Source organism: Hippoglossus stenolepis, chromosome 15 (assembly GCF_022539355.2).
Source record: "Hippoglossus stenolepis isolate QCI-W04-F060 chromosome 15, HSTE1.2, whole genome shotgun sequence".
NCBI classification, from domain to species: domain Eukaryota; kingdom Metazoa; phylum Chordata; class Actinopteri; order Pleuronectiformes; family Pleuronectidae; genus Hippoglossus; species Hippoglossus stenolepis.
This window is the reverse complement of record NC_061497.1, coordinates 10,097,672-10,112,823: the sequence shown is the minus strand read 5'-3', so window position 1 is coordinate 10,112,823 and position 15,152 is coordinate 10,097,672. Positions and strand designations below refer to the sequence as shown.

At 41.3% G+C, this 15,152-nt stretch overlaps 1 protein-coding gene across 1 annotated transcript in view; it reads left to right on the top strand.

Moving 5' to 3' along the window:
- Nucleotides 1–15,152, top strand: part of LOC118122021 (neuronal tyrosine-phosphorylated phosphoinositide-3-kinase adapter 1) — a 30,795-nt gene that overhangs the window by 7,681 nt on the left and 7,962 nt on the right. Inside the window, exon 2 of the mRNA XM_035178408.2 lies at nt 8,936–9,169. Coding sequence (XP_035034299.1) covers nt 8,982–9,169 — 188 coding nt within the window. The 5' untranslated portion in view covers nt 8,936–8,981. The remainder of the gene's footprint in view (nt 1–8,935; nt 9,170–15,152) is intronic.

Below are 15,152 nucleotides of genomic sequence, written 5' to 3'. Positions count from 1 at the left end.
CAACGCACGCGGCTTCATCTTTCAATCAAAAGGCGGCTCAGCGAGGTTTATGATAATAGAATCAACGTGATTTATTCAGCCAATTCAGATTTTTGATTCTTGTGTGTGTGGTGAAGTATTTATTAGATTTTTTTTTTTCTTTTCCATAATGAGCCAGTTGTTCGTGTTACTTTCCTGGTTCTTTGGCTTTCTGGGGCAGCAAGTACAAGGAGAACGTTATGAGTCAAGCCCTCTACAAGCTGCTGTGAGGCAAATCATATGTCTCGTTTTAAGTGATGTTCAGCTGATCCTTGTTTCACTCTGGGCTATTGGGCTTTGCTTAATTTGTTGCTGAATAGTTTATGAGGTTTGTCATGTATGGGGCAGGGACAGCCTATACTGCTGCAGGCTATGATGTTTTTAGCTTTTTAATGAGTGAATCAAATAACGACTCTGGAATTAGAACCAGTAGTCAGATAACCGGTTCAGCTCTGGTTCATATGGTCTGCAGGGGTTGTATGGTCAGAAAACATTAGATACCTCTTACTTTCCATGTTTTAAACATGCAGCTCTGCTTTAAAGTGCACTGCAGCATCATTACATAAATTAGTTTTTTTCAAGATAAGTTTTTCTAAAAAAGGAAATTCTTTAAAACTGAACAGAACTGAACTAACAGGGGAGGAAGGGCAGGCAATATTGCTAGGTAATCCACATCTAAAAGAAGTCAGATCCTGGTCAGGGAGGGTTACTGGCTCAGTGAAGCATGTGCAGCTGTACAGAGGAGCTCTTCCCCTCATGCACAAGCACGAGCACGAAAGGGGCTTTTTCAATTCTCGCTCTTTTCCCTGCAGCACTTTACCTCACTGTCTGGGTTTCAGCAGCCAAATACAAAGATCAAACAAAATAGAGACTTAATGCAGTGCTGAATAATTCTTTATTTATTTTTTGTATTTTTTGAAAGACACACTATCTTGAGGGAGCCCTGCAGAAGAATTTGAACACAGCGATGTGTTTTGCACTCCTTATACCACATCCAGTGGCACAGCTCATTCTGCACACGTTCGGAGGATCCCAGCACACGGTGTTCCTCTGGTTCCGCTGCTCCATCTTCTTTTCTTTTTCCCCTCTTTGTCTCTCGAAGTCTATCGCTCCCGGGGCAAAGTCAGCCTCCATGGGTGCTTCGTTACTCTGTGATATGATGTAGTATTTCCACAACATTTTGAACCTTATGTGTCCAATAGAGTAAACAGCAAAGACTGAATGAAAATGAGTCCAGTGTTGTATAAGGGTTGTAAGTGTCCTGCTAAGTGCAATGGGTCACCTTGGTTACTGCAGATTCCAGCAGAAGATCATGAAGGCAAGGGCAAGCTCAGGTGGGAAACCAGGTGTTAGGTGTTATTTTATTTATGTTTTCATTCACTTGATAGCAGGTTATACACTCTGAAACCACAGTGCTTCACTTTTTGAACTATTCATGCCTCACGCGTTGTAAAGATGTTGACTTATGCGTACGCATGCCGACAGTAATAGATATATTTGTAGGCAGAAAAGGTGTCGAGCTGAGACAAACATCGAGCACCTCCATAAGCTTGTTGTGGCCCGAGGCTGTGTCCTAGTAGCACGGAGCGAGGAGGGGAACAGCGAAAGCTTTTTTTGTGAGATATTTTTGGTTGCAGTTCATGAAAGATTTAGTGGTCACTCAGTTTGTACAACGCCACGGAGGAGAATCCAAAGTGTGCGAAGTGTCCTGCATGTATATTTAAACGAGTGCGTTTGGGTTTTTGACCTCCAGTTTTTTTGTTGAATGACGCAGCTTGTTGTTAGGATTTGATCTATATGTGTTCATACTGAGGTTTTGTTTTCATTTCATGCCCAAAACACAAGAAAGAGGTCAGGAGAAAAAAATCTGCAAAATTCCTCTCCGCCTCTCTTCCACCCCCTGGCCTGGAGTGATACATCAGCTCCTACATCTTCCTCCTCTTCCTCCTCTTCCTCCTCCTCCTCCTCCGCCTCCTGTCCATCCTCATCAGCCACAGGCTTTTCACTGCACAATGCAATATTGTTGAGCATTCAGCACACAACAGCGGTACATAAAACGAGAGAGGAAATAGACACAGAGAATATTTGAGTAATCTAATTTTTCTACTTAAGACAACACACTTTGAAATACATGTTAATGAGGCGGGGGAATGCTCATAGGTTGTTTTTGTTTTTCATATTTCCAATTCACACACTGCCTTTGAGCTTTGTTTGTAAATCAGAACATCAACAAATTTTCTGCGTCTGAGGAGATTAGAGGAGCGACCTGAAGCCGGCGATATTGAAGAAAACAACACAAAGGAAGGAGAGGAGGACTCCCATAGCAACTGTCAGTAACAGTAAACCACCAGTAGCATCTGGCTGGTTGCTGGTGTCGTCGTACACACACAACAGCCAGAGAAGACTGAGACGGGCTCGGTCAAAGGAGGATTTTACCTCAGATGACTGTTGCTCGGTTTTGCTTGTGTAGTAGCCGGTGTGTGAAAACCCACAAAGCTATAGATGTTGCTTCAAATATTTTCTGGTCTGCAGGCCGGCCTCACTCAGATCAAAACTTTTGAAAGGTTTTTGTTCTTAAGAGGTTCAAAAGCTCAGCTCTTCAAATGAACAGACATGGCATTAGAACCCAAAGCAGAAACACCAAACACTGGGTTGTCCAGTAAGAAAATAAAGGACGTTTAACTCATGTATCCTTAATAGGCTGCAGTTTACCACCATCGACAGTAGGTGAACCCTACACTATATTATTGATGGTGATACTGTGCCTGTTATGAAAGGCAAAAAGTTTTCTTATGTAAATCGAAATAGTCACTTTGTCGCAGCACACTCTGCATTATTTATTTGCTGTTTATTTGTTGTACTTTTGTTGTTGAAATATTCAGATTGAAAAATATTTAGTAAAACTGTGAGGAACGTATTTTGACATTTTCAGAAATAAGCTTATGGTCTCTTTATTTAGCCAAGAAGTAAGATAAGAGGACAAACATAATTTTCATGTTTATACACAATGATTGTACTGTTTGTAGCTGGCTCACTTAGCTTAGCACAATGACTGAAAACAGGGGGAAACAGTTAGCTTGGTTCTGTACAAAGGTTAAAAGTAAAACACCTGTCTGCTTGCTTCTCTGCACCTAAATATAAGTCACTCAAAACTCCATCTTCTGAGTACATCTGTCCATCTGAGTCTGACATCTATCCAAATATCCCACTGTATCACATAGGCTTTGTACTGATCAAACAAAAGACATATAACATGTTTATTTAGTTACACTTTGACACAGTCAGGCTCACTACCCCAGTCTTTGTGCTAAGCTAAGCTAACTGGCTGTGAGCTCATGTTTACTGTACAGACATCAGCGTGGCATCAATCGTCTCATCTGCCTTCCTGCAAGAGAACATATATTGTTAGTTTGCAGGAACACATAAGAAGTAGCATCCTATGAATGTGTGTAATTTTGTGCATCTTAATTGAATTTATGTGGACTTAGGTGGTTTGCTAGTTATGTATGGTTCCCTCATATCCCACAGTTTTCCTCTATTACAATTTAATCTTTGTTTGTGTACCATGGTTGTTTATGTTCTCAATAGTAATCATCATTATTTTACGATCATTATGAACACCCATAATTGCAGTCACTGCCCATGCTGTGCCTTTAATAGTCTGACATCAAATATCAGCATTTAAATGTGAAGAAGTCGATTTCATCCAGATGTTCACGTTCCAAAATAACATCATCGAGGTCATGAGACGAGCAAACAAAGCCTCTGTGGGCCTTCCTTCTCAGCCCTGCTCCACATTTATACACTGAAGGCTGGTTTTGCTTTGTCAGCCATTTCCCTGTGATGAAATGATGCATCTTGTCACGTCAGACAAGCCTCTGCTGTTTACGGGTAATTCCATCCATCCATTATCTATAACACTTATCCTTTGAGGGTCGTGGGGACATTTGGAGAGAAGCAGGGTACGCCCTTGATAGGGCGCAAGCGTATCGCAGTGTATTTGGTCAAATGTCTCAAAACAAAAGGAAACATCTGATGTGCATGTCAGCAGTTTAATCGGACACATTAGGTCATCAGAGCCATGTAGTTGTCTCATACTCAAAACCGACAATAAAAAGCAATGAGCCTTGTTTATCTACTGAATTAGTATGATGGTTTTGGTCTGACCATCAAGCGCATGTGGCAGTTGGAGTTTGAAAAGAAACACATTTCCGAGTAAATCTGATTTCCTTTGAGGCGAACCAGCTGTGATTTAATGGAGTCCCTGTTAGTAGCTGCAGATATTCTCCAAGTGCAAGCTCTTATATTTCACTTTGATGCCCATTTCCCCCTTTTACACATGATAAAATCTTAATCTACTGCAAACACATAAATCTGAGGTTTGTGCTAAATATTTGCCTTGCTGATTTCACACAGCAGCTAAAGTTAGATACAGCTGACACTAAAAAATATTTAAAAAGTAGGGGTCCATGTAATTTCTAGAGATGTTGCTCAGTAGATCATGATAATGTTAGCAACAGGGTCACGTGGTTACTATTGATACAGATGCTTCCGTCACTTCAGAGGTTCAGGTCCCTACAAATGCAGGGGCCGCAAAGTTTAACCCCCGGGTTCAGTACGTATGACGAGATTGACATCCTGCTTTGTGCATATTCAGTAGCTAAGGAAGAGATGCATGGCTGACAGTGTTGCTAGGAGACCACACACAGCGACTAGTGTGAGAGGCTTGATTTCACCTCCCTCCCCCATTCTTGTAGTCTGGCTGCCTTTCACTGTTTTTCTCTCCTCTCCTCCTCGCACTTGCCTCCATTTGCTTATTCCCGTCATTCTCATATTCCCAGCTTCGATATTCCCTCAGCCTGTCTCCAGTCTGTTTTCAGCCAGATCCTGTGTATCTCCATCCTGGTTGATCCCTTTATGACTCTATTTACTACTTCCCCCCTTTTTTCTCCTGTGCCCCCTTCTGTCTCATTTTCCTCAGCCTGAATTCCTCCTTCACTCTAGCTGTGTTCTCAAGCTGCTCGTTCCTCCCCTGAACCTTTTCCTCCGTCCTTGTACGCTGCTTCCCCTCTGCCTCTCTCCTCCCTGTTGCTGAGCTGCAGCGGTGTGTCTGTTTGGAGCGCGCTGACTGTGGTGTGTTATATAGCTGCATGGTTGAGATATGATTCTGAAAAGTGGTTCAACAGAAATGGCTCTGATTTTAGGGAGAAACTGAATAAACCCAGGCATAGGGCAGTATCTTGTGTTTCCAAAACAAAGAAACTACATCACTAACCAGAATTGCACTCAGTAGAGCACATACCTGCACCAAGGGCCAACAATCCCCTTATATTCAATCAAGCTGCACCAAATTTCACACACTCATAGATATAAGTTCCCTAAATGTACCGGATTTTCCATCCATGAATTATTCTCAGGGAAAACTCTGGGGAAAAATACTACCCGAATCCAAAATTGAATGGGTTCTTCCCTGACCCATACCACATCCTTCCAACAAGTTTCGTGGAAAATCCGATAAGTGTTTTTTGTGTAATCCTGCTTAGAATACAAACATGCAAACCAATAAACAAACGGGCTACGGTGAAAACATAACCTCTTTGGCAGAGGTAATAAAGTGAGCTGTAAACATCGGTTCATGCACAAAATCCTATTTCCTACTGACCTTACTGACCTTACTTCTAAGTTTGATTGAAGTAATACTCTAACAGACTTGAGTAGATTGTTAGTCCGAGGGCTGGATTTGCAGAAGATGATCTTTAAAGAACAACATGTTCAGCTCTATCTGCCCCTTAAATCGAATTGTTGTTTTCTTTACTCTAAAATGGGCCCTTTATATGTAAATAGTTTATATTTACATTGGGAGCGGTTCCTCTCAACGGAGGCCACCCTGTTTTCTTTTTACAGTAGCCCAGACTGGACAAACTAAACACCTTTTGTGTTTTTATGACAACTGGAGGCTACCACAGGTTCTCTTTCATGTTTGGAAGGGGAGTGGTGATGTGAGGGATATTCCGCTGCAACATGCACCCTCACCACTAGATGTCACTAAAGTCTTCAAACTGAACCTTTAAGGTCACTCAATCATATATTCACTTATAAACATCAGTCTCCTAAACATGCCTGATCTTTTCCATCAAGAATCCATGAAATGTTGAAAAAACGCCCATTTCTCACAATGTTAAAGAAACTTGAAAAAAAAACTAATCCTGGATCTGCCTTCTGATCCAGACCCGCACCAAATTTTAATGGCTTCCTTTCTCATCCATACTGCATCCTTCTACAAAGTTTTGTGGGAGTTCATCTAGTAGTTTTTTGTGTAATCTTGCTAATAGACAAACCAACAATGGGGAAAACAAAGGAAGGTTTGGCATTCATTAAAATATGTTGTTTTAAATAACATTGTTTGTGGATGTCGACAAGGGTTAATATACCCCAAAGTAATTACCTCTGCCAAGGACGTTGTGTTTTTAACCCGTCTGTTTGTTTTGTTGTAATTTGTTTTATTGTAAGAAATATTACACAAGAACTACCAGATGCATTATCACAAGATGATGGTGGAAGGGTGAGCCATGGTCAGAGAAGAAACCTAACATTGTGCGACAGGGCGTTTTTCAATATTTTCACTGTTTGCCCAAAGGATAAATCATGGATCTTGATTTTAAAAAATGAAGGGAAAATATATATAATATAGTATCTGCTCTAATGACTGCTATTCTAGTTAAATATGTATTATGAATGTGTAGAAATATTGCCCCCTACATGAAGGCCAGGTCAGTGCTGTGCTGGGATGTTTCCCTCCACTCTGCAGCGTTACTGCCTCGCTCACAGTGAGGCGCAGCACTGCAGGACCCCACTCGCTGAGGTGGAGGCTGGAGGGCAGAGGGCTGCAGCACAAAGTGTCCCAGAAGTGTTAAATTCAGACACTTACACACAGTGTATGGTGGAACGCTATGCTTCTTTTCTCACGGACAAATGTTGTTTGATGTTTTTTTCAAATTTTGGGTTGAAAATGATCTAAAATCTCTATCATCAGTTAATCACACTCTAATTAGCTGTTGAGCATTTGCAATTACTGCCTCACACCACGCGTGTATGCATGTGTTTAGTGTGTATGGGGGGGATTTGAGTGTGTGTGTGATCTGTTTGCTTATGTGCATGAATGAGTAGTCTACAGCGCTGCATACAGATTCAGTTATACGAATCATGCTCCATCTGCCTCCTGGTTCTAATGAGGAGTTGAAGCAACTCCTGACCCTACAGATGCTCCTGGAACAACTCCTTAAATGCTCTGAATCTATTCGGGATTGAGAGCGACTCTAGGGAACACTTTAGATCACAGCCAACTTGTACTGATGTGCTCGATGTTTTGTGTGTCTGTAAAAAAGGATGTTTGTAGCCCAGTTTGAGACGAGCCTGTCTGCAGTTGTAAGACGGAGATCTCCCGCTCCTTTCAGCCCAGCTAATTGCACACCAGCCCACTGCATGTAATGCGGCAATTGCAGGGCTGCCTGCTCAGCTGCCTGATCCTAGGAACCCAAATCAAAGCTCCCGTTAACAAAATCGCAACCTACAGTCGCAGCTCCCTAACCTAATTAACATTGAGTCAGCAAGCATGGCGGCGGCCGTGGTCGAGGTTGTGGCCGGGGCTGCGATGATACAAGAATAGCAGTGACCACGCTGACACACAGGATGACACGCTGAGCCGTGACAAAAGAATCACACACAGCTACACAGCTCAACATGCTGCCTGGCCCAGGAGACGGTGCCTGATGCTGTCAATGTGTTCTCGTTTTTTATGTGTCCTCAATAGTGAAACATGCATGAGATTTATAATGATAGTAAACAGGCTGTGTAGTTGGAGGTTTAAGTGGTTCTGAATATGCACAGAATTAGAAAAGCTTTTATAGCTATATTGCTTGAAAATGTCAATGTTGTGTATTTGTATTCATATTTCATGCTGCTTTTATCCTGAGACATGAATGCTTTTAGAGCTCATTAACCTGGACTTGCATGCAGTTCCATTGTAACATGTTGTGAATGCAAGCTAATGATTTCAAAATATAAATATCAAAACGTTTACACATTCTACTTTGGATATTTCTTTTACTTTTCTTTGAGACGGAAAACATGACCGTTAATGTTGCAAACACAACATTTGAAGCTTGACTTAATGCATCTCATGAGAGTGACTGCTTCACTTTTGTTCACCAGCAATTCTGTTAAGTTCAAAACAAACTGATGCCAGAAGCAGCGATGATAATGCTCCAGTGTCCACTACCAAAACAAAACTAACATTCAAACTCTGTTTCTCTTTATGAGGGGGACCTCTGTAAACACGCATAAGCTGACAGCTGTGCTTTTCTCAGCCAATTGCATCGCGCAGTCACATTCTCCACCACAAAAATACTGTACTCTCAGATATCTGCCCCACAACAAGCCTGACTTCTCATGGGGTGAGCGTGAGTAGGAAGTTGTTCATGCGCTACATATGACAAACCACATTACCGTCTGGCTAGCAGACAGGCTTAGCTAGGCCATCCCAGGGCCTGCAGCCAGTGACGCTCTGCAGCTGAGTTACCATGCTTACTCAAATATTCATAACTGGATAATGAAAGAATAAATAGTTTTCATGTGATACACTCGAGGTAAGCGTAAACAAAACTGTGCCCTCCATCATCATGCATCACCTTGTCTCCACTCTGAAGGCTGCCAGTTGGAGTAATGGGCAGCGCTGTTTGTTATGACACAGAGAGAATGATAAGCTATGACTCCCCGAAAGTTCGGCCAGTTCTTTAGGGGTTGTTTGGGTTTCATGGTGCAACTGTCAATGTTGTCTGCTGCAAGAAGCCCCGGGAAGCAGAACATGTTTTTCAATGATTAATGAGCTGAAACATTGCCCTTGTTTCTTCTTGTTTAGGTGAGTTGGGCCATACATCCCCTTCTCCAGAGTCTTCTTCTATACCATGAGCTCTGGCTCAGCCCAGGATGTGGCAGTCGAGCATTTCCTGCGTGACATAGAGAGGCGGAGCAAGCGGCTACACTGCGCTGTGATCGGATGCGAGGAGGAGCGACCCCGCAGCGACATGAACCTGCTGTATCGTAAGAGCCGTTTGGACTGGAGGCAGAGGGACCAAGAGGGAAGCAAAAAGAGGTGAGGAGGATCAGCTCACAGGGGCTCTGCATATATGGGATTACATTAGGGTTCAGTTCAGTGGGGATATAAACCTCTTAGCCGCCATGAATGAGTTTAATTTCAAAATCTTCATTCCGAACACAGTTCATGAAGTCAGAGGGGTTCGTCTGAAGAGTCGTGGGCAAATTTGCATAACAGCAGTTCATAATGAAGTTAATATGTTCTGCAGATGAGATAAACTATTTTAATGCCAGCCGAAGTGTCAGAGGGCACAAAGGAGCCAAAACCACTGAAAAATGAGGAATTAAATAGAGCTGTTGCCTCATTCGTCTCACTGCAAATGTGATTATTTTTTTATTAAATAATGTCATCAGAGGGTCTGATGAGTTCACCTATTTACACTTCAATGGTTTTCGAGAGGAATTAAAAAAAGACACACACACACCCCAAAGTTCCTTTACGATTCTGTGGGAACTGATGATTTCCAACAGAAAGGGAGTGAATTAAAAAACCAGGCCTATAATGAGTTTTCAATGAATATGTAGGAACAATAGGAAGAGCAGTCATTGAAGCTCAGCTTGAAAGCAGTGGTAGAAAGTACATCTACTCAGATCTTGTACTTGTACTTTACTTGAGTTGTTCATATTTATGCCACTATAATAATGAATATTTTCTGTCGCTACAGATAATCTTTCTTTTAAAGTAAGCTTTTACTTTTTTAGAACTTAACCAGTGGCTCCCAATTCTGCTTTGTGGCCTATGAATTGTTAGCAGATCCACCAAATATAGAATTCCCCTTTAAACTTCTCAAATGGGTTTATTTTTATTTTTAGATAAAAACACCACCTCTTGCTGTGTAGGCTATTTAATGTATTTATTTATTGTAACCTAGTAGTATTTTTACTTCAGTAGGAAGAAGATTTATTATTTTTGAAGAAATAAAAAGAAAAGTATTTTAGTATTTTTAAAGAAATGTATTATTTTTTAAAGAAATTGTACTTTTAGCTTAACTCATCTGAACAGTTAATTTATTGTGTTTTATTGTGTTATTGTTTTGGTGGATGTCTGTCAGTGCATGTCTGTATCTTCTTTTTATCTTCATTCCCTGAACCAAAGTGCCTTAGGGATTGGTACAGTTGTATTGTAACAAAGTAAAATGATCCAATATTTCCCATAAAAAGCAAAGATTACACAAAAGAAAAATCAATTCAAATGTTTGTAGTAGAACTTGCTCTCCCCATTAATCCAACCCCTTGTGACCATTCTGAGGGGAACTGAACCACTGGACTAAACTGCTTAACAACTACTGACACTGACCAACCGGAACAATAACGTGCTCCTCGTTTTTTTTACTATGTATACTTTGTAACAGTCAAACAAGTTGTCAGCAACATAACCTCCTCCCAGAGTATCTTGTAGAAAAGTGTGTGTGTGCCCTGAATGTGTTTGGGGGACAGAGATGCACTGTTCAAAAGTGAGTCGCCTATAATTCACCTAATTCTACGCTGTGTGTGGGGCTGTTTGTGCCACCGAGGAGAGGGAGAACATCAAGGACAACAATTCAGCTTGTTTTGAAACGTGTTCCAGTGCTTTCTGACTCACAGCTGTAATTGGAGGCCCCTCGTGTTGGCAGCTGAGATCAATGTCGTGGCAGCATCAAGCCAGTGGAGGTGTAGGGCAGCGAGTGGGACAGCGGGACACGATGAGCGGTGCAAGCAGAGCCGAGTGGGGCCCGAGTGGCAGAGGTGAGAGGCAGGACATGACCGGTGATGATTGCGAACAGAGCTGGGTCAGGGATGAAGCCGCACAGGGGACGAAAGGATTGAAACCAAATGGACTCGAGGCAGGACCAGGAGCGAGGGAGGTGAGGAGGGGGCCATGGAAGCAGTATGAAGGGCATCGGTACACAGTTTGAGATGTGAGGTGCTCAGGAGAAAAATCCCACATTTAAAGCATTGGATAGGTGAGTTTTGAGAGTTTTAAAAATAGATTGTTTCTTCTGGCACTAATACAGGAAGACAGACGATTCCCAGTAGTGGCAACTGGTGGAAGAAAACCTTGACGCAAGCTCAGGTTTTATTTATTCTTGCACATAATGATGAGACCAGTGTGAATGGACGTGTGTGTGTGTGTGTGTGTGTGTGTGTGTGTGTGTGTGTGTGTGTGTGTGTGTGTGTGTGTGTGTGTGTGTGTGTGTGTGTGTGTGTGTGTGTGTGTGTGTGTGTGTGTGTGTGTGTGTGTGTGTGTGTGTGGCAAATCCCTTTAATACGGTTCAGTAATTAATATTCAATTTGACGAAGAGGGATGAATTAAAGACAAATGTTTCATTATATGCATGTAAATTGCAAAGGCATTCAATAATGTAAATAAAATACTGATTAAATAGAAAGTAATTAAAAAACAATGAAAGTAATAAATTAAGTTGATAGATTATCATATGGGAAATAAATTAGAGATTTATTTAATAAAAAAATTATATTATATTTTATAACCATATCATTCGCATCACACAGTCATTTTTGTTGCAAAAGTTTTGCTATGAAGGAAACCTTTTTGGTCATTTTTAAATGTTTTTCAGTGTAATATGATAAATGGACATATTGTTAAATCTTAGTGCAGGGCCAAGGAAATAATCTGCTGTCTGCTCAGTATATAGTTGTTTTTTTATTACTAGGTTAAAGAGAAGTTGTAATGTGTATTTTTTGGGAAGGAGAGTGTTTCTGAGTTTTTATTCATTTTTGTCGGGAATTTGTTTTAACTTTTTTTAAGAGACAATGATCAATTTCCTGAGGATTAGCACAATATACCACTTATATTATTTGACATGTGGGTAAAACTGGAATTCTATTTTGCAAGTGAGTTTGGAGCCTCTTATATAATTATCTGTTCAAATTTTAATATTTGTCAAGTCAAACCTTATCCCTGGCAACAGCTTGGCTGTAATAAAATCAGTCACACTAAGCCCTGTGATGTTAGCGCTGTGTAGAAGAGGGGTGCAAGAAATGTAGGAAGTGCAGCTCTATCTTCATAGTGGTTTGCATACAGACACATAATCATTTTTATAGATTTCTGGGGAATTTAATACTTAATGCAATGCACACTGGGAAGTATTGTACATGCACATAAGCAGACAGTGTTTGTAACTAACTTGGACATTCAGTCAGCCAGAGTCAGATTCACCTCCCTTATATCCCTTCTTTATGCATACAGTAAATACAGTAAACACATTGTATGCTTACAGTAAAACCACTGAAGATATGATATGGAATTTCTTGGATCCAAACATCTTAATCACATGTCAAAGCACTTCAAGACCTTTAAAACCTGTTCAGTTTATGTAGGAGGGTTAGGTGAGTTACAGGCATTGCAGCTGAATGTGAACGTGATCATCATCGTGTCGGCTCACTGTCATGAACAAAGAAAAACGGTCGTCACATAAATTAAAACTTTAAAGTCAATGTCCATGATTAATTCTTGATTTCCAGGCAGACAAAGTGGAGTATTGTCCTGTTATGAAAGCTTCAGGAAGTTCATATCAGTGTGCAGATCTAATGATAAAGGCTTATTTTGGTCGATGCTGTAGGGGCACCTACAACCGTGTGTCACATGCTGGTAAATAAAACCACAATCATACTATTTGAAGCATCAATAGACAAAGCTTGTGCTTCACTGCTTTGATTCAAACGTCCAAGCAGATCAGATTTTTTCTGTAATATTACAAAATAAGAATCGGATCAGTTTAAATAGAGACAACCTATAACTTCAGGCAATCAATTAGTGTCATGTATCGTGTCAGAAATGTCTGAAAAGTCCAACAGAATGAGGACAGATACGCACTCAATGTCAGCTGCTCAACCTTAACTCATCTGAAACTTTAACAACACACAACTTTACTGCTCTGATTTCCCCTTAAACCAATTTTACAGATACTCTCATTCAGCCCTTTAAAAAACATAACCTACTCTTAAACTTTGCCCCAAAAAGATCAATTAGAAATGAGACTATAGTTGCTAGAGGCAGACTTAGCTTAAGTCAATTTCCTCCATAAAAAAAACAAAGAAATACCAAAGATGTTCATCAAGCGGCTACAGAGGAGCAGTTGGTACCTACATATCCAATGATGTACATTCCTCCTTACTACTGTCTGGTGCTTGTTAGGATGAATATGAAACCTTCATCAAATAGACAAAAAATAGTGTGTCCATCCATTATCTATAGCACTTATCTTTTGAGGGTTGTGTCGGGGCTGAACCCGTCCCTGCTGACATTAGGCAAGAGCTTGGCTACACCTAGGACAGGTCGCCAGTGTCTTGCTGGGCCAACACAGAGACAAACAACCATTCACTTCTATGGTCAATTTAGAGACTCCAGTTAACCTAAGCTGCACGTCTTTGGACTGAGGCTGGAAGCCGGAGCACCCCAAAGGCAAAAATCCACACAGAAAAGCCCAGGTTGGGCAGCTGGCTCGAAAACTTTCTTGCTGTGAGGCGACAGTGCAAACCACTGCACCAATGTGGCACCTCCACCTTTGGTTTCTGCGGGAAAATAACTTCCTAATTTGGACAATTTTAAACGAAGCAAGAAAAGAGCGGAGGAAACTCCCGAGAAGTATTTTTGATCATCATGAAAGGTCATGTGACGCTCAGGGGCTTCTATAGTGAGTGATCAACACCTTCTGAATCAGCAACTCATCCTGTCATCCAAAAGTTGTCGAAGAGAAGATTGATAAAACGCCTGTATCTCTCCCTCAGTATTGTGTTCAGGACAATGTAGCTCCCAGCCAATTAATAGTTACACATACAACAACCTTATTATCACTGTTATTGTGGGATTCAACAAACGAGATGTTATTTGTGGGCTTTTGAGATGCTGTTAAGTGGATTTTGTTACTTTCAGAAAGAGCCAGGCGAACAGTTTTTCCCTCCGTTTCCAGGCTTTATGCTAAGCTAAGATAACCCACTGCTGAATCAATTTTTTTATCAAACAGACAGATTTGATAGTGGTGTGGATCTTCTTATCTAAGAAACAAAAGAATCGTATTTCTTAAAATTTCCAACCGATGTGAAGCAACAAGAAAGAGAAGTGAACAAAAGGTTGAGGGTCCAGTGCTTTTGAACAGCTGAGTGTTAGTTTGAAGAAGTTCAAACTCTTCCCTGAGAAGAAGTGAGAAAAGAAACAGAGCACTTCAAGGTGCTGGAAGGAACTGCTCAGCCTCTGTTCTGGGCTAAATTTGGCCCTTTAGTATCTGTGTCGATTGTGAGGAGTCACAAGTACATCTCCACAGGCGTTCAAGGGCACAAACATTCTTATAAAGATGCAAACACTCTCTGTTGCTGCACCACACGTGTGTTCAAGACACACACACTGTCTCACACCGGAGGGGGAAAGTAGGGGCCTCTGTGTTTACCATGATGAGCAGCCCCAGCGCTGCTGCTGCCCGATTTGTTGACTGCAAATTGTTTTCTCCCCGTGCTTCACTGTATCACAGGGGATGCAACTGATCTAAAAGAGTGCTTCATGACCCATAGTCATATGGTGTCATTGTGCGCTGTGATGAATCACTTATACACAGCAATCACACATTTGGTGCTATTTAATCACACACTCTGAAACACAATTTCTCGCAGCGTCAAATGTTTAGACAGATGTGGATACGCAGATGTGTCTCTGCTGGGATGTGATCAACACAAACTTGGACCATAAATCAGACTCACAAAGCTGTAACTTCCTCCTGCATCACTGCAGTAAGTTGTTTTTTTTGATAGTATTTTCCATCTCAGAGGAAAATACTTTTTGTTTTCTCTCCTCTGACATTCTGCCTAAATACAGTGACTTCACAGTAGCCTTGTTAATGAAAAAGTCTGTTGTACGGCGACAGTAAGTGGACCCTGTCCGATCCGTGTTGGCTTAAAGGCCACAGGGACTTATTTTGTGTCTGTGTGAAGTGAAGCGGTGCATGTTTGGGTTTAGGGAACACGGCAGGTCATCAAACCTCACATGT